General features: G+C 35.3%; 1 protein-coding gene and 1 pseudogene across 2 annotated transcripts in view; both read right to left on the minus strand.

Annotated features, from left to right (window-relative positions):
* The window catches only part of Stk4 (serine/threonine kinase 4), a 98686-nt gene that overhangs the window by 59104 nt on the left and 13604 nt on the right, over positions 1-25978 (minus strand). For both annotated transcript variants that reach the window (XM_005325286.5, XM_040274294.2), the window contains exons 3-9: positions 25784-25912; positions 23340-23454; positions 20389-20553; positions 18446-18613; positions 15638-15775; positions 12415-12543; positions 11628-11817 (exon numbers count right to left, since the gene is read on the minus strand). In XM_005325286.5, coding sequence (XP_005325343.1) covers positions 11628-11817; positions 12415-12543; positions 15638-15775; positions 18446-18613; positions 20389-20553; positions 23340-23454; positions 25784-25912 — 1034 coding nt within the window. The remainder of the gene's footprint in view (positions 1-11627; positions 11818-12414; positions 12544-15637; positions 15776-18445; positions 18614-20388; positions 20554-23339; positions 23455-25783; positions 25913-25978) is intronic.
* Positions 16363-18436, minus strand: LOC101975974 (iron-sulfur cluster co-chaperone protein HscB pseudogene; annotated as a pseudogene).

Genomic DNA, 25978 nt, shown 5'->3' on the forward strand with positions numbered 1-25978 from the left:
TTATACTGTAGGTCTGGCAAGGTGTTTTGAATGAATTTTCAGGCACCAAGAGTCTGTACTTTTTGGCTTATCCCAAAAAAGCAAGAATGTCAGTGGTTTCCAAGATAAAAGTAGGCCTAACATCTGGACACAATAAGAAAAACTGTATAATTAGGATTTAGTCTCCACTCTGGCAGAACGACCTTGAATTATTTGTGAAGCTGTGAGAAAAGTCTAAGTACACCAAGATGTCTACTCTTCTACTATAAACCTCACTCAGGAGGGAGCTTCTGAGAAAATGCAGTGACCCACAGAGATTATCTTTCAGGGATGGAAAAAAAAATCCAGTTAATAAAAAATTCCACAGTATCAAGATAAAAGTCCAAAACATTACAAACTCCGTTCAAGGGGCTCCAAAGTCTGGCATTCTTTAAAAATCTGTCATCTTGTATGGTGAACTATTTAACAGAGTTTCAAAACATCTACCATCTTCTTGCCAAGGAATTTAGTGTGTGTGTGTGTGCGCGCGCACGCACACACACACACACACACACACACACCCCTCTTCTCTTTTCAGCATATTTGTAAAACATTACTGAAATACACAAGTGACTTTCTTTAGCTCAATCATTTTCATGCTAATGCTTAGACATACTCAAGGTGGCATTTATAAAACACCATTTAATAAAAGAACAGGGGCAAAAAGCACTACCAGCCAAACATGGTGGCACACGCCTGTAATCTCAGTGGCTTAGGAGACTGAGAAGGAAGGTAGTGAGCTCAAAGCCAGCCTCAGCAACTCAGAGAGATGCTAAACAACTCAGCAAGACCCTGTCTCTAAATAAAATACAAAAAAGGGCTGTAGATGTGGCTCTGTGGTTGAGTGCCCCTGGGTTCAATCCCTGGTACCAAACAACAAAACCCCAAAACAAAAAACAAAACAAAAAATCACTACCATTTAGAGAACAATCATAATCATAATCATCATAATAATAATAAAAAGTGATGAAGAAAAAGTAGTCCTGGTTAAAAGAATGCTTAGTACAATGAAAAAGCCACTCTCATACAAGACTCATATTCATTATAATGCCTATAATTTTGAGCATTTATATACTAAGTATTTTTTATATATTTTCTTATGTCAACTCAACAAAACTAGAAACTTTTATGCCCCATTTTTTTCAGAGTAGGAAACTGACGGTCAAAAAGGGAATAACTTGCCTAAGAAGACACATTCTATAAGACTCTGAAACAAGTTTCAAGCCAAAGACTGATTCCAAAAAATCAACATTTATTCCACTCCTCCTCCTCTTCCTCTCTTTTGCCCTCACTCAGAAACATGATTCCAACAAAACTAAATGCTTTAAGTTTTAGCTTTGATAAAATAACTGCACTAATATGCTATCTGAAACTCTCATAAGGTGCTGATTCTGAGTGGCAGGCACATGTAGACATTTTAATATTCTCTAATGACAGATTTTAAAACCATAAATTGATCAGAAATTGAACAGTAAGACTATTGTGGTAAAAGAAGTGCTAGAATTCTTGCAGTACTTTATGACCTAATTACCATACAAGTCAGAATGGGCAAGATAATACACAAGGGAGGCAATGGTGTAACAGCCTTCTTGAAACAACTTCGGGTGGAAAGAAAATAGGCTAGGAGTCAAGAATGTCTTTCATGCTCATTGATATGTGTATCTGATGGATCATTTCAACAAGAACCTAGCCTTTGATTTTAAATGAGAAACCTCAGAGCAACAATAGATGTCTTCATAAACTTAGGATTTTCTGGGGAAGTATAAATACATAATGTGTTTACCACATGGTGCTATTACTGTAATTTATCTAATACACACTTCTGAGTTGCCCTAAATTAATTATGCCACTATGCTTTAAAATTCTGTTTCAAAGAGATTAATGTGCTATAGCTCTAGGGAACAAATTAAAATTTTATGATCTAAGCGAGAGTTTTTAAGAAAAATCACCTCCTCATGCCTTAGTTCACAGAGCCTAATTTGAAAAGCTGTCAGGGGAAAACAACTTTGCCATTAGTAGTTCGTATTCTGCCTCCCACATGCCCAACAAACCTAGAGAGGAAGAGCTGAGAATAGTTGTTATATGCATATCTAGAAATGCACAAGGACCAGAAGAGTGGCATGATAGCCATTGAGTCCTGAGAGGCAGAATCACTGCATGCCAAATCTTTAACAGGTGGGTACTTAATATTTTAACTGATATCCTATGACTGGTTATTTCCTCATGTGGGCAGAAGCAGCTTGCCCAAGGAGACACATTACAAATTACAAATGTGCATAAATCAAGCTATCTTAGTTGCTCCACAATTTATTTTTAAAAACATTATTTAAAATATTCTTTTTCAGAATAGTTTATTCATAAGAATATTTTAATGTTTTTAAAAAGCTTTGACTCTTTCTACTTTTAATAAGAAACTACATGTTTGCATTTTTTCTTTAGATATTAACGTACTATTTGATAACAATCAAATAAAACACAGAAGAAATCATCTTCCTTTTAAAAAGATGTTCAAAAATGGATAATGGTGAAACTATTTTTCTGCACATGAAGACACAAAAATTTAAAAATATATAACAATATAAAACATACAGAAAATATACACAAAATTTCATAATTTTCATACAAAACTAATGGAAATTAGTGCCAATATATTACTTTGAATGGCATATATTAATAATCAATTTTTCTAAGTCTCTATGATATGCTTTATTTCAGAAGCACACATTTTTATTGACATTAATGACAGATATAACACCTGAATCAGTATAAACAACCTCAAGACAACACTATACTAGGAAACTCAAGTGAACCATTCAAATTGGCCTTTTGAAGTTTATTTCTTAAAACTGAAAATTACAGATTAAGAATTACTTAATGTTTTGTACTGATACAATTTCAGGCTCAAAAAAAGTTGTACTGTTACAAAGATTACCCAGGTACCCTTCCCCATGCCCCAAACCTAGAAAATTTTATCTGCTTATCATCACACTTATGGGTCTTGATAACACAAAATACTACACCATTACAGTGGCCTTAGGTTTCACTAGAATGGTGTCTGAAGATCCTAAAAATAGGTGTCAAAAGACAAGTAATACAGGATTTTTACAATATTTAACAGAAACTCCATACTACAGTGACAATGTAGAATAAAAGTAAAAAAAGGATTGAGATCTAATGTGATCTGAGGCAAGACACTACATTTTTCTCTAAGCTTCAACTTCTTATATGGTAGAAATCTGATACCCAATGTACCTGTATCTTTTGGGGGATGTACAGGAGACTAAACGATGAGTCTTATGCATGCCAGCCAAGTGCTTTATCACAGAACTCATCCCCAGCCTTTTTAAAAATCTTTATTTTGAGACAGGGTCTTGTTAAGTTACCCAGGCCAAACTTCTGCCTCAGCCTACTGAATAATTGGGATGACAAGTATGCACCACCATACCTGTCCAAAGTACCTATATCTAAGGGATGTTGTGAAAGTAAAATAATATAAAAGGAACAATTCCCAGAATAACTTAAGAATTTTGAATTGATCTGAACCAGATAATGCTTCAAAATAAAAAAGAAACAAAACAATAAATATATACACAAAATTAACGTAACTAAACAGTCAACCAGTTCAACAACTTTAACATTTCTCCATCAGAAACGAAAATTTGAATTATTAAAAACCGATGAAGAATAGGCAATTAGCAAACTAGAGAGAGAGAAATTCCTGCACTGAAATAAGAAAAGATACATCTTTCTAAGGCACATAAAGCATGTATGACAAAAATTAATGACAAACATACCATGTCACAAATGACTCAAAAAAACAAAAAAACAAAGAACTGTTATCACACAGACCACATATTTTTCTCTAGTTCTTCCCCAAGTGACTATAGATTCAAGACAACCTCAATAAAAATCCCAGCAGGATTTCCAGTGCCATCCACACTATTGCAAATGGCAGGTTTTATTTTTTCTTTTCTTTCTTTCTTTTTTTTTTTTTTTTTTTAATGACTGAGGAGTATTCCACTGTGTATATGTACCACATTTTCTTTACCCATTCATCAACTGATGGAAATTTAGGCTGTTTCCATTTCTTGTCTACTCTAAATGGTGCTGCAATAAACATGGGAGTGCAGATGTTTCTTCAAGATATTGATTTCAGGGGCTGGGATTGTGGCTCAGTGGTAGAGTGCTGGCCTCGCATGCACGAGGCACTGGGTTCGATCCTCAGCACCACATAAATGTAAAATAAATACATAGTGTCCACCTAAAACTAAGAAATAAATATTTTTTTTTAAAAAAGATACTGATTTCATTTTCTTTGGATATATCTAGTAGTGGGATTGCTGGATCATTTCATAGTTCTATTTTTGATTTTTTGAGGAACCTCCATACTGTTTTCCATATGGCTATACTAATTACATTTTCCAAAATAGTGTGTGAGGTGCCTTTTTTTCCACATCATTGTCAGCAATTATTATTTCTACTCTTTTTGATAATAGCCATTCTTACTAAATATCATTATATTAAGTGAAATAAGTCAGGCATGGAAAGACAAGTACCACATGATCTTATTCATATCTGGAAAATACTTGGTCTCATGGAAGTTGACAATAGAATGGTGATTACCAGGAAGAATTAGAGGAAGGGAGAAGACCACATTCTCTAACCACAGTTCTCTGCAACTGAAAATGTAAAATGTGCACATTTTTAATCACATCTTTATCTATTCATTTTTAAAAATAACCTCTAAGTAATTCATAGGTCAAAAAGCATAAGTATTACAAGCTGGGAGGAAATATTTATAATGTGCCACATATGATGAAAGGATGTTGCTAAGAAAGCACACAGAGAAAAAATTTACAATGCTAACTAATTTGGTAAGCAAGAAAATGAAAAAAGAATTCAATGTTCAAGTAAAAAAAAAATTAACATCAATTTTGATCTTAGAAAAAAGAAACACTCCTTAAGTTAGAAACAGACATGCACTTCTTTAACCTAATAAAGAGTATCTGTCAAGTCCTGCTACAAAACGAGGCTCATTGTTAAAACATCTGAAGAACTTTCTTTAAGGTGACATGAATACCCACTATTATTCAATATTGTACTGAAGATCTTAGTTCAGAATAATAAAATTTATGAGAATCAAAAGATGAAACTGATGTTGTAATTCACAGACTATAAGATGGTCTTCACTGGAAAAAAAAGAATCTCCAGAAAACCTGTCAGAATGAACAATATATTAAAAAACAAAAACAAAAAAACAATCATTTATAAAAGCAAAAATGTTAAAAACAAAATATTTTAAAGGATACATTTATAATAGCAACAAAAACTGTTAGAGCTTCTGGAAATAAATTTAATAAAAAGATTTAAAACATCTTTATAGATAAAATTACATTATCTAAGTATACAGAGATGAAACAGATGGAAAGATAAACCATGCTTATGAATAGGAATTATCATCAAAGAGATGGCAAATCTAATGTATGTATTCAATGTAACTAAGTAAAAATCCCAGTGGCATTTTACAAATTTTTATACACTGACCTTAAAATTTACATGGGAGAATGGTGACACAAATTCAAATAGCAATTTGTATTGAAAAGAAAAATAAAAAGGGATTGGGGAATCCAGTTTAGATACATGGTCAGAGAAGGAAAGAGAAGGTGAGATCAAAGACTTGCAGGGAGGGAAGAAGCAAGTATTTCAGATGGAAAAAATAAAACAGATGACCACAGCTTACAGAGTAAACAAAAACAAATTCATAATACATTAAAGAAAATTCTAGATGTGAATAGTAAACTTTACAACACTTAGAAAAAATAAAGACTTTTTAAGATGTTTGAGAGGGTAAAGAATATCTTTAAGAAATCATAAAAAGCATACTATGTAAGAAAATTTAGATAAATGTAAACTCATGAAAATGAAAGCTACTATCTAAGAAAAGACTGCAAAGTTAAAAGCACATGTACAAGCTTATACACGTAATTACAATGCACATAATTATAAACAAAAAAGAGTGTCTAAAATATAAAGGAATACTGCAAAAGATGGGGTGGGGGAAAGGGAGAGAAAACTTGGAAAAGGCATACTCAGCATTAGATTTGTGTAGTCAACATGGAAATAAGCAATATTAAAACTAAGGGTAGGGTGTACCCAAGGCCTTGGGTTCAATCCCCTGCACTGCACTCCTCCCACAAAAATTAGAAATAGAAGAAGAGGAGGAAGAGGAGAAAGAGGAGAAGGAAGAGGAGGAGGAAGAGGAAGAAGAAGAAAAAATGAATTAAAGAGACCAGGCAAAAAGCTAGAAAAGGTCATGATTAATGTTTTTTTTATATGTAAAATAACTTTTCACCAAATCAGTTCCATTGCTTGGTTAGAGATATTAAAGTTGATGACAGTTTCAAAACCGGATGCATGGTACCATGATACAGAAAGAGAACATTGATTCTGGTTAAGGACCACTAAGGGAAAGGAAAAGTTACTATTTTGAAATGTTTCGGCTGAGTTCAGTCTTATAATTGACCTTTGCCAAGTATGAAGTATCCAATCTCTTAACCAAATAAAATAAACACATTGCCCTAGTGTTGCTGTGGTTACTTAAAAAAAATGTATTTAAAAATAAATAAACAATGATCTTGACCTAGAATAAAGCCGATTATAAAAAGGGGTTTTGTGAACTTGGGATGGTAATGCAATTTTAATTCATAACCTATTATAGAGCTCCCTCTGCTGGCTCAGAGAAAGCATAATGTGCCTAACAATGACAAACTTCTTCTCAATGACAAACTGCTTCTTTCTCATGGCTTCTTGGGACAAACAGGTTCTTCAACAGCTTTTATTCAAAAAGAAAACAGTAGAGGGCTTGCCTAGCATGTATAAGGACCTGGGTTTGATTCCTAAGGACCACAAAAAACAAACAACAACAAAAATAGCAGTAGCAGCAAAAGACAAACAAAAACATTACAATCTGATTACTATATCCAGACAGAGATTTTCAAAGTAGTACGGGCTTATATGGTTTTAGGCATTCTCAAGATGGTTTATAAAGCAATCAAATATCACCTTACCCTACCCACTTAATCCTTTACCTCCAACTGCTTACTGTGGATTCAGATATCTATATTCAAAACATTCTCTCATATGTAGAATATTATCAATTTGTCAGAGACATACTCCCTTTGTAAACCTTGGAAACACAGCCTGGAGTAGCTAATTACTGAAACAACCAGCAAGGAGAGATATATTACTACAGACTGAGACTTACCAACAAGAACTGTAACATAAATCTAGTCCTGGTCTCCAACAATTTTTGTTCTGCTGGCAGCAGTATAATATAATGGATGAGGATGAACTCTAAAGTCAAATGTATAACTGGATGTGATGGTGTATGCCTGTAATCCCAGAGACTCAGGAGGCTGAGGCAGGAGAATTGCAAGTTTGAGGCTAGACTCAGCAACTTAGCGAGGCCCTAAGCAACTTAATAAAATAAAAAATAAAAAGGGCTAGGGAGGGCTGGGGATGTGGCTCAAGCGGTAGCGTGCTCGCCTGGCATGCATGTGGTCCGGGTTCAATCCTCAGCACCACATACAAACAAAGATGTTGTGTCTGCAAAATACTAAAAAATAAATATTAAAATTCTTTCTCTCTCCTTCTCTCTCCCTCTTAAAAAAAAAAAAGGGAGGGGGGCTGGGGATGTAGCTCAATGGTTAAGCACCCCTGGGTTCAATCCCCAGTACCTTCCCCCCCCCCAAAAAAAAAAGACCAACAAACAAACAAAACATTTTTTGGACAGAGAATGGTGGGAATTAGATAAGAGGAAAAATTTAAAGACTTTTATTAGCCATACAAATCATGAATCTATTACCCATTACACTCTCACTGAAAAGATATATTTTAAGGGGCTGGAGTTATGGCTCAGTGGTGGAGTGCTTGCCTAGCATGTGTGAGGCACTGGGTTCGATTCTCAACACCGTATATAAATAAATGAATAAAATAAAGGTCCATTAATATCTAAAATTAAAAAAAATATTTTTAAAGTGTATTTAATTAAAAAAAAGATATATTTTAAGAAAAAGAACCCAAAAGAAAAGAGTAAGTTGAAAGAGGCCATGGTGAGCAATATGTTCAAAAATCTAAGTATTGACTCTAAACAATTAATATAGTACCCAATAGGTGAGTTTAAAAAACAGGATGGAACCAAAGCAATAAATAACAATAACAAGAGATAAGATAGGAAGTCTAGAAAAACGCAAAATGTTTTACAATTTTTTGTTTGTTTGAACCCAGGGCCTTGTGCATTCGAGGCAAGCGCACTACCAACAGCTATATCCCTAGCCCAATAATCCTTTTTTATTTAGCAGGAAGACAGAGATATTGATCAACTTTGGAATTTATTAGAAAAACAGAAAGTTAAACAGGCATTTACTTATGCATGTACTGTGCAAGTTGGTGGCAGGGAATGGAAAACGAGTAGGTAGATGGTAGGAGGGTGAGGGGATGAGGACTCACCACCCCAACAGAGGTAAAGAAAGAAGAAAAAAGCAGTAAGAGAAAAATATAGTGAGTAGAAAGCACAAAATAAGAGCAGAACAGAACTAGGTCCAAATATAGCAGGTATTGCAATTAATAGACAAATTAACTTAAAGTAAAACTGATAAAAATAATCCATACACATAAACACTCTACACAGGTATAGTGAGATGCCATTTTAAAACAGTCCTTTAAGGTTTAAAAGTAAAAACACTAAATATTAAATTTAAGAAACCAGGAAGAGAGAATAAACTCAAATAAACTGAAGACAAGAGAGGTGTCTGTGGTAAGAAAGGAAAGGAATACAACTGAGAGGGACACAGAGTAAGTACTTCTTTTGTAATATTTTAATTTCTTAAACTGGACAGGAACACTTAAGGATTATTTTATTTCTATTTGTTTCTGTCTTAAATATTTCTGAAAAATGACATTTGACATCCCTCAAGAATGGCAAAAAGCCTGGCAATGTCAACTATTGAAGATACAAAAAAACAGAATTCTCATCTACTGCTAGTGAAAGTGTAAATTATTAGTCAATTGAAGAAAACTGTGGAAAATTCTTTTTTTTAATCTTTTATTTATTTATTTTATGTGGTGCTGAGGATCGAACCCAGTTCCTCACATATGCGAGGCAAGCGCTCAACCACTGAAATACAACTCCAGCCCCGAGAATTCTCAGTATAAACCAAAGTGCTTATATTTTTATGAGAACTACCAAATCCCAGTTCTCAGCACATACCCTAAAAAACTGCATCTCTACCAAGAGACAGGTTCAGAGACACATTTATAACAGCAGATAATCTAGAAAAAACTTTATGTCCAGCAAAAGGGAAACATATAATACAACGTGTTATGTACATTCTTACAATCTATATCAATAAAGATTCATCTCACCCAAAAAAGCTCCTTGTTTACAAACAGCAGTCTGGCTGGGTGGTGGCACACATCTGTAATCCCAGCAACTTAGGAGGCTGAGGCAGAAGTATTGCACGTTTGAGGCCAGCCTCAGCAACTTAGTGAGGCCCTAAGCAACTTGGTGAGTGAGACCTATCTAAAATAAGAAACAAAAAGGGCCAGATATGTAGCTCAGTGGTGAAGTACTCCTGGGTTCAATCCCTAGTGCCAAACAACAACAAACACAGCAGCCTATTAAAAGATACTACAATAGAATTTTTGAACAATACAAAAAGCACTCAGTATTGTTTTTGGATGTACACTTATACAGAAAAAATTCACACCAAATTCATGATTAATGTGATTCAAAATATTTACTGGGGGACATTAACTTTACCAGTAAAGTTGTAGGTTGTTTTATTCTTAGAATATGTGATATAAATCTAAAAATATCAAGAAGTTAATTCTACACACAAGTTTTTGCTATGTTATTTGTATTATTTAAAACTAAAAATTTTAAAAAACCCTCAAAACCCATTTAATTGTTGTAAGGATTATACTATTTAAATATTTCATGTACAAATGATATCTGGAGCCTAAGAGAAACTTTAAAAATGTGAGTTTTCCTTAAAATCAAACAAATTAAGTCTAAAGGCTATTTTGCCCTGCATGAGTTTCATAAAAAAATTTTAAAACATTACTGTATATTTTTTGGATAAGCACAACCTTCCTCCACTTGTCCTTTTAATTTCAGCTGAGATTTTACCTTCTCTGAAATTCTGCTTAAGACTATGTTAGTTGCCAATGATAAACCACAATAAACCAAGTGGCTCCCTGAACTTGCCTACCTCTTTGCCTGGGATCTTATGTACACTGCACCATCTGCTGGAACATCTTTGCCTAACCTGCATATTGCCAATCTTGCATTTTTCCTCAAGCAATTTTTTAGTAGGCTCTAGACCAAGTTAGGTACTCTTCCCCTCTGCTTTAGCACCCTCACATTACCACTATGTTAGAACTCATTTCATACACCAAATTGTAATTAATGGTCTTCCCTCTACATTGAGATCCTTCAGGGCAAGGAGTGGTTTACTCATTTTCTGCTGTCCTTCAGCATCTAGAAAAGTGCTTAGGGAAACAGGCACTAAAAAAACTCATTGAATTATGCAGAGGATCTAGAACAGGGGCTAGTAAATTTCTGTTATCGGCCAGAGAGCAAATATTTTAGGCTTTGGGGGCCATATGGTGTTTCACAACTATTCAACTCTGCCTTATAGGACAAAAGCAGCCACAGACAACTCATAAATGAAGGGGAATAGCTGTGTTTCAATAAAACTATTACCAAAAGTAGGTGGTGAGCCAGATTTGTCCCCTGGACCATAGTTTACAGATCCCTGGTATGGAAGAAGGGCCTTTAAATTTTAAAAATTGAGAAAGACAGGAAAAAAATGATGATGAAAAGATCATAGAGAACTTAGTGCTTTAAACCTGTACTTATACAATTCAATTATAATTTTATTTTCCTTTCCTCCCTGAGTTGGTATGTAATGATCAGAATAAAAGGAGGGCAAGAGCTAAAGAGGAGAAGAGAACAAAACACCCAAAGATGGAAGTGAACACACGGTTAGGCTTAAATCACAGAAAAAAAGAATCAGATCCTTATATGATTGCTTGAAAATAAATACAAATGATAATGAAATAAATAAAGCGTAAATCATTAAAAAAAACAAAGGTGAATTCTTCTGAAAGAATATGATAGAACTTTTCAATTTGTACAATTATCTTTAATTGACTGAGTGTTGGTAACCTGGGTTGGATGCACAACTATCATGAAAATGGACTGAAGACACATAAACAGGCCAGAATTTCATTATGTTTTGAGATGAATTATGCACCGAAACAACATGTGATTACCTCCACAGATGAACCTTCAATGACAACATTCAATGATAGAACGGGCTGTTTGGGTTCAAAAGCAAAATTCCTCTCATTGCTGACACTTTCTTACCTCTGACTCCACATGCCAGCTTCCCCCCTCCCCACACCTCCTACATAACTCTCCAGTGAAAACCTCCTTTAGTTGTAGTAACAGAAGAGAGAACCCAAGAATGAGGCTGCATGGACCACGGGAATCCTAAAGTGCCTATGCTTGGTCAAAAAGTTCATATATTTCATCAGAGCCTTACTTCTCATAGTCCCTTCTTCTTCTTCCTCATCCTCCGCATTGATCACCATGGTGCCCAGCTGTGATGGCAATGTGTCATCATGCTCAATCATAGTATTGGCTCCATCACTCATGGTGCTGGCCACTCGTACAGTACCCATCTCATCACCAACCGCTCGAACCATTGTGCCAGAATCCAGCTCATCTTCCTCCTGTAGAACAAAATCTCAAGTTAGAGTTAATTTGATCTAAAGATGGTTTTCTGAATTATTATTACTCATCTTGGTAAAAATATTTCTGGGTTTTAAATTCATTTAACTTCTAGGTTCTAAATTTAACCAAAGGAGTGCAAAATTTATCCATATGAGGAGTGGATCTAATTCTAAAGGATACTCCTCCCCACTCTTCCTTATTAGAGTCTAGAATACAGATCTAAGAGCTGACATGAATACCCCTGGAATCTCAGGGTAGTGAGGGAGTCTTCAAGTATATTAAGTATGGATATTAGATTCCTCAAAATGGCTTAGATAAACCAAGTCTCACACTTGAGCATTTTCTCAAGTAAAAAGTTACATTGAATAAAAGATACAAGGACAAAAAGTAAAATTAAAATGTTTTAGGAAACACCAGAAGAACAACAAGCACAGATTCAGTGAGCCTCCAACAAGCCTTGGTCCAGTTAAGGACATATACTACAAGAGTCTCCAGTTCCAAGCTGATCCAGTATTTTCTACTGTCTTACTTACACTTGACCAACATGAACTAACAAGCATTGGGGCCTGAGGCCCACAGCAATGCCTGCCACTCACTGAGTTTTCTTCGTCATCCTGGTCCACTTCCCGCTGCTGAGCTTCTTGGCGTTTCAGTTTCACATCCATGGCTTCATTAATTAAGTCCCGCAGTATTGACACTCCTTTGGCACTCTTCACAAATGGGTGCTTAAACAAAGAAATAGAAATCATTGGAGCCAGTTTATGTAGCAATAGAGCTAAAACACCTACTGTCTAGCACACAGTAGGTACTTGATAATACTTACTGAATCAGTCAGTGAATCTAATCTTTTTCTTTATGTCCTGGACAACAGCTAAACCACACTTGGTTTATAACTCAGCAGCAACCTTTGCCCATCTTTTTCAGCCTGGATAGAATGACTACAACATTTCTCTCTGTCAAATCTAGAAATTCTCAATGGGGTGGTATTACCCTCTAGAGGAAGTTCTATAAATGTGTTAAGAGCCTGATGTCATCACAAAGTTTGAAGGGCACACCTGACACAGGATGGAGAGGCAGGAATGCTAGCAATCCTGTGAGGTATAAAATTAACTGTGGCACATTGTGCACATCTTTCAAATGTCTCAAAGTATATACATTATACTCTAAAAATATTGAAAATGTTTTTCTAGAGATATGCAAAATGTCCACTGATTTGAAAGGCAATTTTGGAGATGGGAGCTTAAAATGAAATAAAGACACTGTTTAGAAATCACTACATAATTTACTCATCCCATTTGTTCTTTATATTCAATGTACTAGAGCATTCCCAACTACATATTTAGGTAAAAAGGATGTTTGTGCAAAAGTACAGTTACTGCAAAACACATATGTATTTTGTATAATGTATAATAGAGTAGACCCAAATATTATTCAATCAGCAAAAACAATATTGAAACACAGAGACACTGCTAAAGGTTTTTTTTTTGGGTTTTTGTTTGTTTGTTTTGGTACTAGGAGTTGAATCCAGGGACACTTTATCACTGAGCTACATCATCAACTCTTTCTTTCCTTCTTTATTTTGAGATACGGTCTCACTAAGTTGCTAATCTTGCAGTCCTCATGTCTCACTCCTGAGTTGATGGAATTACAGGGAAGCACTACTATGCCCAGCTAAAGTTTTAATATTAACACCATGTTATGTTTTTGTTGTTTGGGTTTACAGCACAATAAGAAGTTGTCTATATTGTTAAAGACACATATGGAAATTTTTCTGGGGACTGCCTGGTGTTTTGCAAACTACTCTGATATTGTCTCCTGTTTTCTCTTTACAATCTACTCTACGTTCCCCTTCATCCATGAGGGTGTGTAAGGTCTCTCTTTGTAAGTACACCAGAGATTGAAAGGATGCCTTAACATATGGTAGGACTACAATACAGAAGATATTTCCTAAAAAACTCTATAATACTCCATCCAAGCAGGAAACAATTTAATAAAATACTTAGAAATAAGACCTTGGGGCTGGGGATGTGGCTCAAGCGGTAGCACGCTTGCCTGGCATGCGTGCGGCCCGGGTTCGATCCTCAGCACCACATACCAACAAAGATGTTGTGTCCGCCGAGAACTAAAAAATAAATATTAAAAATTCTCTCTATCTCTCTCTCCTCTCTCACTCTCTCTTTAAAAAAAAAAAAAAAAAAGAAATAAGACCTTGGTCATTAGCAAGGATACCATATTGTCTTGTGCTTTCTACTTGGAAATTTTGTAAAATCATTTCCTTCCTCTTATTGGATACAAGTCTAGCCTGTGATTACTTACCATCAGTTTAATACTAATGTCCCTTTCATTCATTTTGTTGTGCTTTTTTTTATATCATGGAGCCACATACCCAGCCCTTTTTTGTATTTTATTTACAGACAGGGTCTTACTGAGTGATTAGTACCTTGCTGTTGCTGAGGCTGGCTTTGAACTCATGATCCTCCTGCCTCAGCCTCCACAGCCGCTAGGATTACAGACGTGCACCACCACACTTGGCTAATTTTCCTGTGCTTCTTGAATGGAATGGGTTTCTGACCTTCTTATTACTCTTTTTTTTAAATATTTTTTTTTTAGTTGTAGTTGGACACAATATCTTTATTTATTTTTTATGTGGTGCTGAGGATCAAACCCAGTGCCTCACACGTGTGAGGTAGGTGCTCTACCACTGAGCTACAGCCCCAGCCCCTTCTTATTACTCTTAAATCTAAACTCATTCATGCTGATAGATACAAGTATACGTTCCATTATATATATAAGTTGGTTCAAGCTGGAATATTTCTACATTGTCATAGATAACATTTACTGTAAATTATTACCTTTAGATTACAGATAATAAAATCTATTTAAGAATCAAGATTATCTATAAATTTAATTCCAGAAAAGTAATGAAGATGTTATAAAGAAGGGGCATTGGGTCTGAAAATAGTTGAAAAATCACTGACTTAACTCAACAATACTAATAAATATTTATCAAGTTCATGCCATACTAACTTCAACATTTGTAAAACACTGCTCAAAATTATACACATTGTATCACTTTATCTTCACAACATCTGAGAAAATTATTTAATTCCCATTCTATAGATAAGAAAACTAAGGAGACACAGAGAATAAGTTATTTTTCCAAAGTCACAAAGTATTAAGCAGCCACAATTCAAACTCAGGAAGTCAGAGTTCTGAATCCAAGCTCCTAACCATGAGGCATACTTACAATCTGCCAATCCCATCCATTCCTCAAGGCCCAACATGTAAGCTCTCTCTTCAAGGAAGCACTCCCAATATCTCCAATTCAAAGTAACTTCCTCTTATCCTGAGATATATCAGCACCCACCACTGATTCAGAAAGGCAGACTTGATGGCACTCCTACTTTTGGGCTGAGAATCAAGCCCTACCATTGGCCCTGCTGTTTACACCAGCTAAGAAACTCTTGAATTAACCTCTCTAAGCTTCCATTTTCTCACCTATAAAACAGAAATAACACCTACTCTTCATAGGGCCTACGTGATAATTAAATGGCATAACGTGTGCAAAGTTGACACACAGCAATGCTCACTCAATGTCAAAGTGCTTTCTCTAATCCTACATAGCCCTATGTTTTCTTGTATTGGTTTTGTTCAATGAGTTAAGATTCTTTTCTGTCTTTCCTACTCAAATAGATTCAAACCTCCCTAAAGGCAGGGAATATCTTATACTTCTGTTCTTTCTCCATGCAGGTGGATTAACAGCATTTTCTGGTCTGCATGTAGATGAAATGGAGAGGCAGCCTAACAGGTGACTCATACCTGGAGAAGCTGAGTGGCTGTGGCTCTCTGCTCAGGGCTCTTTACAAGACACTGCTTCACAAAATCTGTGAAGTTATCTGACCATAACTCTGGCTTTCGGAACGTGGGAGGAGGGTTTGTAGGAATCATGAAGATTGCCTAGTTAAAAAAAAAAAAAGGAGAGAGAAGAAGAAATAAAAATATGCCTGGAATTACATTTGCAGTCTGGTAAAATTATTTTTCTCTGATAAGCCCATTTAAATCCCTACCAAAGTCTAAGCATCTCAAAGTACAAAGTATGACAACTGGAGAAGCTGATATATTGCTCTTTCCTTTCCCTCTCTTATGCAGATTTGTCCCCTAAACCTCACAATATCAATATATCAATAAAGTTTTTTTAAAAAAGTATTTATTTTCTTGGTGTAGATGGACACAACACAATGCCTTTATTTTTATGTGGTGCTGAGGATCGAACCTGGGTCCCGCCCATGCTAGGCGAGCGCTCTACCGCTGAGCCACAATCCCAGGCCTCAATAAAGTTTTTTTTAATGATAACTGCATTATGTTGCTTTTCAAAGTGGAAAGGCAACATCTATGAATATCTATATCCTGAAGATAACCTCAGCCCCAACAGCTGCCAAATTTCCCAATAAATAAAGAGCCACAGTTTTTGAAAGATAAAACTCTTTGCAATAAACAGCTTAAATTCTTTTTTTTTTTTAGCAGAAGCCAGAAAATACAGAAAATTTATTTTTAAAACTTTAAATAAGTAATTAACTAGAGGGAATCTTCTTTAACTTGATCTTTTCTTCTATATTTGAAAAGTATTTCATCTTTGTTAAAATTTCCTTGGCTTTTTCAAAGTCATCTTGTTCAAAAGCTCTGCTCACGTTGTCAGTACATTCTTTCTGTTTAGCTTGTATAGTGGATTCAATTTCTTTCATGGCAGCTTCACTTGGAGCTTCTGCAAGTTTTTCATTGATTTCCATTATTTCCATGAGGAATTGACTATCCATTTCATAATCTGTCTCTTTAGCAATCTTTATCCCATGAAGCTTTAGCTTACAAGGTATAGTCCCCTGCTCAGGGGGGCCAGCAGGGTCTTATAAGCATCATTCACCAGGGTTGAATGCTTCTCTGAGAAGTCCTTTTCAGTCTGAGATCTCTGGCTGATGAAACCTGGGTGGACAAGACGCTGTAGTTGCTGAAACCTGTGCTGGAGTTTTGTAGTGTTAACTCTGAAGGAACGGTTGCAATCCATGAGGCTGAAGTAGTGATTCCGGTCGGGTGGCTGCAGAGCTCGGCACTGGTGGCAGAAGAACGCGTTTCCCCGCCGGAGGCTGCCGCAGTTCCAACACCTCGCCTAACCGCTTCCCTCTTCCGATGTAGCATGGCAGCTTAACACACTCCTTCTGGGGACCCCTGAGGGCTGCAACCCCCATAGCCGAAACATCACCTGGGCCCTCCCACCCCACAACTGCAGCTTAAACTCTTTAAATCTAAAAATATGACCAGTAAATTGTCTACTTTTTTTCTTTTCTGTGCCCCAGAGAAAGAATTTTATTTTGGGGCACATGAATGCTTTTAAAAATCTTAAGTCTTTTAATGAGAGAACTTAATAATGAAAGAATAGAAAGAACTGACTTGGGGAGTGCAAAGAGAGCTGTGGAGCCCGAAAGAAGGCAAGTCTGGGGTTTATAACAGTGCTGTGATGAGGGGTTCTGGGGTGGTAAAGCCTGAGAACCCTTGAAAGTGTTGATACTGAGGAGTTTCAGTGGAGATGCAGCCCTGCAGGCCCTTGACACTTCCAAATAAGATGGAAGTTGAGGAGAGCAGAGCCTCCAGATGAAGACTCTGGGGATTAACAAACCAGAACGTAGAAATTCAAATAACTATAGGGAAAAAAGAGTCAACACCTATAGGGGCCAGGCAAAAAAAAAAAAAAAAAAGATAACAAAAGAACAGGTTGAGTGTTAGTGACAGGAGTTCAAAAAAAGCCATTAGAGAAAATGCTGTAATAACTGGTATCTGATAATTGGTGACAACAGGAATCACCCGGACTAGCTAAATGGAAAGCTCATATGTAAAAATAAAACCACCAGGGCTGGGGATGTGGCTCAAGTGGTAGCGCGTTCGCCTGGCATGCGTGCGGCCCGGGTTCGATCCTCAGCACCACATACCAACAAAGATGTTGTGTCCGCTGAGAACTGAAAAATAAATATTAAAAATTCTCTCTCTCTCTCTCTCTCTCTCTCTCTCACTCTCTCTTTAAAAAAAAATAAAAAAAATAAAAAATAAAACCACCATGGGGCTGGGGATATGGCTCAAGTGGTAGCGCGCTCGCCTGGCATGTGTGCGGCCGGGGTTCGATCCTCAGCACCACATACAAACAAAGATGTTGTGCCCACCAAAAACTAAAAAATAAATATTAAAATTCTCTCTCTCTCTCTCTTTAAAAAAAAAGTAAAAAATAAAAAATAAATAAAACCACCACTACTCAACTCCAGCTGGTGTTATGATATTAAAATATGGGTTTCTAAACTATTAAAAGCATAAATAAGTACATAAATCAAACTAAGCAATTTTTTTTCTGTAGGCTATGTTCTGTCAGGGGGCTATCAATACCCAACTTCTGAAATGGAGGCGGGTAGATCACACGTAATTAATGACTACAACTAGAGTCAGTGGAAGTGTATCATTTACACTGACATTTATTAATTATATACAAATAATTAATTTATTGTTTGGAACCTAATCAATTAAGTCATAGAACTATCCTTCTAAAGATAGTAACTAATCACCCCACTGGTTTTCTGGCTTTTTCCTTACCCTCATTGGATGGATATCAGCATATGGGGGCTTTCCTTCAGCCATTTCTATGGCAGTTATTCCCAGAGACCAGATGTCTGCCACACAGTTGTACCCAATTTCCTGAATAACTTCTGGAGCCATCCAAAATGGTGTTCCTATCACTGTATTCCGTTTAGCCATGGTATCCTAAAACAGAAAGCAGAGAAACCAACACCAAGCATAAAACTGAGGAAAAGAGTTTATTTTCCAACAATAAAAAATGCCTTGTACTTCAAATATATATAAAAATCATGCTGAAAGTTTGAACAAACAAGTCACAAAAGAAATTTATTTTTTTTAAGAGAGAGAGAGAGAGAGATTTTTAATATTTATTTTTTAGTTTTCGGTGGACACAACATCTTTTATTTTTATTTTATGTGGTGCTGAGGATCAAACCTAGTGCCCCATGCATGCCAGGCGAGCGTGCTAACACTTGAGCCACATCCCAACCCTACAAAAGAAATTTAAATGACCAAAGGACATAAAAGTATTCTCAGTTATTAAAGTAGCTGGGCACAGTGGTGCATGCCTATAATCCTAGCAGCTCAGGAGGCTGAGGCAGGGGGATCACAAATTCAAAGCCAGCCTTGGCAACTCAGCAAGGCCCTAAACAACAATGGAGACCCTGTCTTTAGTAAAACATAAAAATGGGCTGGGGATGTGGCTCAGTGGTAAAACGTCCCTGGGTTCAATCCCTAGTACCAATAACAACAAAAAAATTAAATATATAAATGATAAATAAAAAAGTTTGGGCTGGGGTTGCGGCTCAGTGGTAGAGTGCTCATCAAGCACAGGGGTTTGATCCTCAGCACCACATAATAAAGCTACAACTAAAAAAAAAAATTTTTTTTAAGTTTTAGTTTGTGCCTTAAAGAATATGTGAATATAGTACAATGTAGTATAAATTACAGCAAACAACCATTTGTACACTTCCCCAGAATAGTATGTCCCTATTGAAAGAGAACTTTCCTACAGTTCTCTTTAGAAAGAGAAAGATTTTTAAGCAAAACTAAAGATTCAAAAGAATGTCCCAGGTTCCTTCTGAATTGCCTGTGACTTAAGTTATGCCAATCGCGAGTAAATGATAGAGGCAACACTTTTGAATTGACCTCACTCTGTCAGACCTATATAAAAAATTAACACAGGAACTAAGGAAATGCTTAGTCATTTCCTTAGCTCTGAAAACTTCAAATTTGCAGGGGTGTTTTCAAATAGTGGTAGTCAAAGTAGTTTTCACTAGATTATTTCAATTAGAAGCAGATACTTGCATAGCTAGAAATGTTTTGAAAATAAGTAATAAGTGGATAATAAACCCACTTAAACATGTATTGCAGTACAATTGTAGAATAGAAAATATTAAGTCCAGAAAGAAACAATGGCACATATACACACACATACGTATGTATACAACACAGTCTATTATGTATATCATATATATGAGATTAAAATGCCATTTCAAATCATCAAAGGGAGAATTAAGCAAAAAAAAAAAAAACAATCTGACTTGTCATATAAACACCTACCTTACACTCTCACTAAAATAACTTCAAATAGGTTAAAATTTCAATATTAAAAAAACAAAGCCCAGGCCAGGTATAGTGGCACACACCTGTAAACCAGCTACCCAGGAGGCTGAGGTAGAAGGACTTTGAGTTTGAGACCAACCTTAGCACTGAACTCTACCACTGAACTATGTTCCAGATCCTGCTGTTTTCCCATTTTATGGACCTCTCCACCTTTTTCCATTTTCCTCAAAATTAATGATCCTCCTGCTTCAACCTCCCTCAGCCTCCTGAATAGCTGGGATTATAGGCATGCACCACTGTGCCTGGCAAAGTCAAGTATTATTTTTTAAAAAATAAAAGGAATTGCTTTCCCAGGACAGAGCTGAAAGTATCAGTACAAGTAATATTTTTACTTACTGTAAGTTGACCTGCTACTCCAAAATCTGCAAGTTTTGCATGTCCTTCTGTATTTAGCAAAATATTTCCTGCCTTGATGTCTCGGTGTATTTTTCTCATAAAATGAAGGTATTCCAGTCCCTTAAGTGTTGATTGTAATATTGTAGCTATTTCATCTTCTGTTAGCTGAAAAAAAGAACATAATAGTTCAAATTTTATCTATTACATAATAAATTAGAAAAGGGAGAAGAGAAGGTTCAATTTAAATTCCTTTTCTTGACTATAAACTAAGATTTTATTCAACCCATTAGCAGCTTATAATACCATCCACATGCTGGCTGATCCCAAACTCAGAATTTCCTGACAAGATCTCTTCCCAAAGAGCATATTCTTATATCCACATATGACATCTAACTCAAAAGCTAATAAACTTCATAAGCAGAAGTTTTTAGCTTATGGTGGTTCTTGAATTTCTCTTCATCTCAATTTCTCAATATATAAAATAGGAATATCATCTTTCTTTTGAGAGTCATAAAAACCAAGTTATATGCTTCTCTACTATGTGATAAGTATTTTTAAAAAAGCAATGTTTTTTGTTTCCCCCCCACACTGTTTTGGGTAATCATGCAAGGCCCTGGTTCAATCCCCAGCACCAGACACACACACACACACACACACAAAATCAAACAGTTTATTATACACCATGATTAATCATGGTTTAATACTTACCACACAATCAATAAATATTTAACAAGCACCTATCGTGAACCAGGCACTATACTAATAGTATTAAAAACTGGCAACCATTTCTATGTGTTTAATGCTAAATACTGCTTTTTTATCTTATTAAATCCTTAAAACAACTAAGTGAGACAGACATACTACTATTGTCATCATCATTTTATAAAAATGAAGTTAAGGCACAGACAAGTCAAGTGATTTAACTTGTTAAGTAATTTAAGGCCACGATACTAATAAATAATAGTTTTCATGAAAGTTCATACAAACACTATTAGCAAGGTAACAGGCTAGAATTTACAGTACAAAGAGAGCAAAGCTCATGATTCAACTTATTCCTTATTCTAACCAGCTCAGCCAATTAAAGTGGCACTGTGCAAAGAAATATAATGGAAGTCACAATATAATTTTATATTTATAATAAAGCCACATTTTAAAAAAGAAACAACTAAAATTAATTTTCACAATATATTTTATTTAACCATATTTATCCAGAATATCTTCATTCTACTATGTGATAAATATTTTTAAAAAAGCAATGTTTTTTGTTGTCGTCCACCCTCCACTTTTTTGGGTAATCATTTTTTCAAACTCTGGCGCATATTTTATACTTATAGCACATCTTGATTCAGACCAGCCATATTTTAAATCCTCAACAACCATACATAGCTAGTGACTATTGTGCTGAACAATGCAGAATCATAACATTTGGTAAAACAATGGGTAATAATTAAAATTATAAAGAACCATCAAAATTAATTTTGGGTTGTTTTAAAATACCTGAAACAAAACAACTTCATGTTGCACACAAGCAGCTTTGGGTGTCATTTTCTAAATCAATAAATTACTCAAGCTTTGAATTTCCTTAAATTCTCTTATATTAGGATAGTCTGCCTAGCTAAATTTTTATTATTTTTATTTATTTATTTACTTCTTTTGTGGGACTGGAGATCAAACCCAGGGGCACTTTAACACTGACATCCCCAGCTCTTTCTCTTTTTTGAGACAAGCTGAAGCTATCTTCAAACTTGCCATTCTCCTGCCTCAGCCTCCCGAATTGCTGGGATTACAGGTATGTGCCACCATACTTGGCTTATTCCTAGCTTAAACCTTGCTTTTTTATTAAGAAAACACCATCAATTCTGTATAACATAAATAAAGAAAAGGAGATAGTGGTATGAATAATCCAAAATTTATGACTTAAGTTTCAAAGCAGACCCCACCTTATAAATTGTACAGTAATGCACAATTTATAAATACTTTTATATACTTTTAATAATTATCATTATTTCAATTTTTCTATCAAGACCAAAAACCAAACAAACCCAAAAGGCTAAAATTCCCCTGCTCCTCCTACTCCTAACCACTCACAATCTATACAAAAACCAAATTATCTTTTTAAAATGCAAATCATCTCCTACAGTTTCTCCTTTGCCTATTTCCTTCTAACACACAAACATGATAAACTCATCCCAGCTTCAGGGTCTTTGCACTGGCTATTCTCCACTTGCACTTCAGCTGTTCCTTCTTGTCTTACTTTACATGTTACCTCTTTGGAAGGACCTTTCTTAACCACCAACTGCACTGTAGTGGCCCACCAGGCACTCTTATCACTGTACCACTTCATTCTGATTCATTTTCTTCATAGCATTTATCAATATCTTGTATTTTGTTTCTAATTTCCAGGTAATTTGCTTTTGGTGCCCTACTAGAAAGTGCACTACCATGAGAGTAGGGCTGTATGTTTATTAAGGCCTAAAGCAGAGTTTTAGAAATACTAACTGAATGAAAAAACAGAGTTTAAGCAACTGAAACAGAACTATAACCCATAAATCTTAGGTCTTATTCTAGCAATCACATATGGCAAATAATTTTCCATAATGAGATTATTCTCTGATTAATATTAAGTAGAAATTAATCTAAGAACATGTTGGGTAAAGAGAAATCCAAATTCAAAATTAAACATTCAAAATTCATTCCATAACCAGGATTGAGAGTCATATTTCCCACAGTAAAAAATAAAGCATGTTAAAAATCACTAGATCGAGTTGATGTCAATATTGCTACTTGTAGGATATGATAAGAGTCAAGAAGAGTAAAGAACCACAGAAAAGGTAAAACGTGACAGTCAGCTCTCTAGATATGGTAGTAAAAGCAGCATGTGAACAAAAGGCAAGAGAAAAGATGCCACTAGAAGACCAGCTCAGCATCATTCCTCTAGAAAGTAAACTTACCGTTTTATTTCGTAATCGAATGATATCAGATACAGAACCAGCACCACAGTACTCCATGACAATCCACAAGTCTGTGTTCTTAAAATAACTGCCATAATATTTGACCACATGAGGACTACAGAGAGACACAACACATATTAGTGAATGGCCTTCAAATGTTTAATTCATTCTGTTAAACATATGAAACCTAATTTCCATCTCAAAAAGATCAATTATGTCTAGTTAAGGCTAAAATAAGCACTCTCCTGATTAAGAATATAACATGGGCTAGGTTTTCCAAAAGGTAATAAATAACACAAGTACAAAAAATGGTGGGTACTTTAACAAGCATTTCTAGGTTTACAATTTATCCTCAGAAAAGAAATATACATTCAAAAAGAAATAGTTACCAACACAGAACTGTTAATAAAAGTGAAAATTTAGGTACCATTTAAATGTACATATATGACTGTATCACTAATGTGATTCTACAACATGTACAATCAGAAAAATGAGAAATTATACCCCTTTTATGTATGTCAAAATGCATAAACACATTCCACTGTCATGTATAACTAATTAAAGCAAATAAATAATAAAAAATTTAAAAAGTCCATTCAACATTAGAGAATTTATTTAATAAATTTAATAAATAATGATATATCTATACAATGAACATCATGAATTCATGAAGAATGTTCTAGAGGAATATTTGATAACATAAGAAGATACCCTATTTTCTAAAAATAAATAAATAAAGGCTACAAAAGAGTAAGTACAATAAAACTCCAAAAAGACACATGGATACACATATCAATACTTAACAATCTGCCTTCTGATAGCTACCTCTAATTGACTAGATTGTTATTAGGGCCAAATAAAGTTGAAGAAAACCCAAAGATGACAAAACTAACTTGGCTTCATTAACTCTTAGAATTTCAAATGCTCCTTCATCCTTGGGAAATGTGTCAACAAGGACAGGAGGGAAAACACACACACACACACACACACACACACACACACACACACACACACACACAGAATATCAAGAAGAAATGGGTGACCAGATCTCTAAGGTTCAGATTCCCACTTGTACTCTCCCCTTCCTTCAACTCCTGTAGCATTTACTGCCTCTATTGCAATATGTTCTATAAATAGATTTCCCTGCACACATACATGCTGACCTGTCCAATCAGTCTATAAACTCCCAGGATTGTGCTCAGTCTCTGTAATCCTTATAGTGCTTACAGAATAGGATATTCAAAACATCTCAATAATTAGGAACATTTCCATATCCTATTTGGACAAAGTCTCAATTTGCCAAATGGAAAGAGTTCCCATAATGGATCTCATAAAGGAGTAAAAGAAAAACAGCTAACTGAATTTGGCCAATCCAATCAAGAAATATGGAGATTTATCGAGTAGATGGTAACAACAAAAACAGGAAAAAAAGAAAGGGGGGAAGAAAAAAGAGAAATTTCAAAGCCTAAGGTTGAAGCTTTAAAAAATAGGATGTACTGGGCTGGGGATGTGGCTCAGTGGTAAATGCCTGCCTCACATGTATGAAGCACTGGGTTCAATCCTCAGCACCACATAAAAATAAATAAATAAATAAAGGTATTGTGTCCATCTACAACTAATAATAAAATAAGAATTTTTTTTAAATAAGTTATAAAATTGCAGCCATTTTTAAAATAAGAAAATTTTTAAAAATAGGAGATACCAAGCTGATCTGACCATAAAGAACGAATGTAACCTCAAGTTCAAAACATTTTCGACCCCTATTTCCAACTCCCTGGAGCTAGGACTGCCCTTAACTTTATGTTTCTCTCTAATCTAACAGTGCTGGGGAAGCCTGCTCCATCACAGCAACGAAACCATGTTGTCACAGAATTTCAGTGCAAACCACGTGTTTTTCTGCGGTTGCCTTTTAGCCTGACTTCCTGCTTACAACATTTGGCAAATCTTAGTTCCTCAAAATTAAAATACTTAACTACTCTCAGCTTGAAAAAAAAATTCTAAATGTGAAGTAAGGAATAGTAATACATAAGTAAGTATTCTTTTTTTATAGGCAAATCTAATAGTCGAAGGTTTCTAGAGCTAAAAATCATCTGAATTATCTTGTCTTAGCTGTCTCTGTAGAAACACTCTCTCATAGGAAGTAAAAAGAGATCATTATCAAAACAAAACCAGAAAAAGCCAGCACCACCTTCTGCCTCTTCTTCCTGGTTTCAGGGCTCACGGAAGGAGGAAAAAAAAATGCAAAAACAGAAAAAATAATTTAGCAAGGAAAACAAAGCTTTTTTATCATATTTCTTTCTAAAAAAGAACATGCACATGACCTTACTGACCTCTCTCTTCTACAAAAATATCTAAGTAAAGGAATCTTTAGGTGTCATATTCTAAATATAATCACAGCAAATTCCAAACCATATTCTCTCCAAAGGAGCTCCATGTATCTTTACCTGTCACATTGCTGCATTATAGAAATTTCTTTGATAATCTCCTGCAGGTCTGACTCCACAGGAACTTGTTTAATAGCAACAATCTGACCAGTCTCTTTGTGGATAGCTTTGTATACACTGCCATAGGACCTAAAATTGGGGGAAGAAAAATATTCACAAAATCAAAGGCAAGCCAAGAGATAAGAAGTGGCACAA

This window comes from Ictidomys tridecemlineatus, chromosome 5, assembly GCF_052094955.1.
Source record: "Ictidomys tridecemlineatus isolate mIctTri1 chromosome 5, mIctTri1.hap1, whole genome shotgun sequence".
In the NCBI taxonomy this organism is placed as follows: Eukaryota; Metazoa; Chordata; class Mammalia; order Rodentia; family Sciuridae; genus Ictidomys; species Ictidomys tridecemlineatus.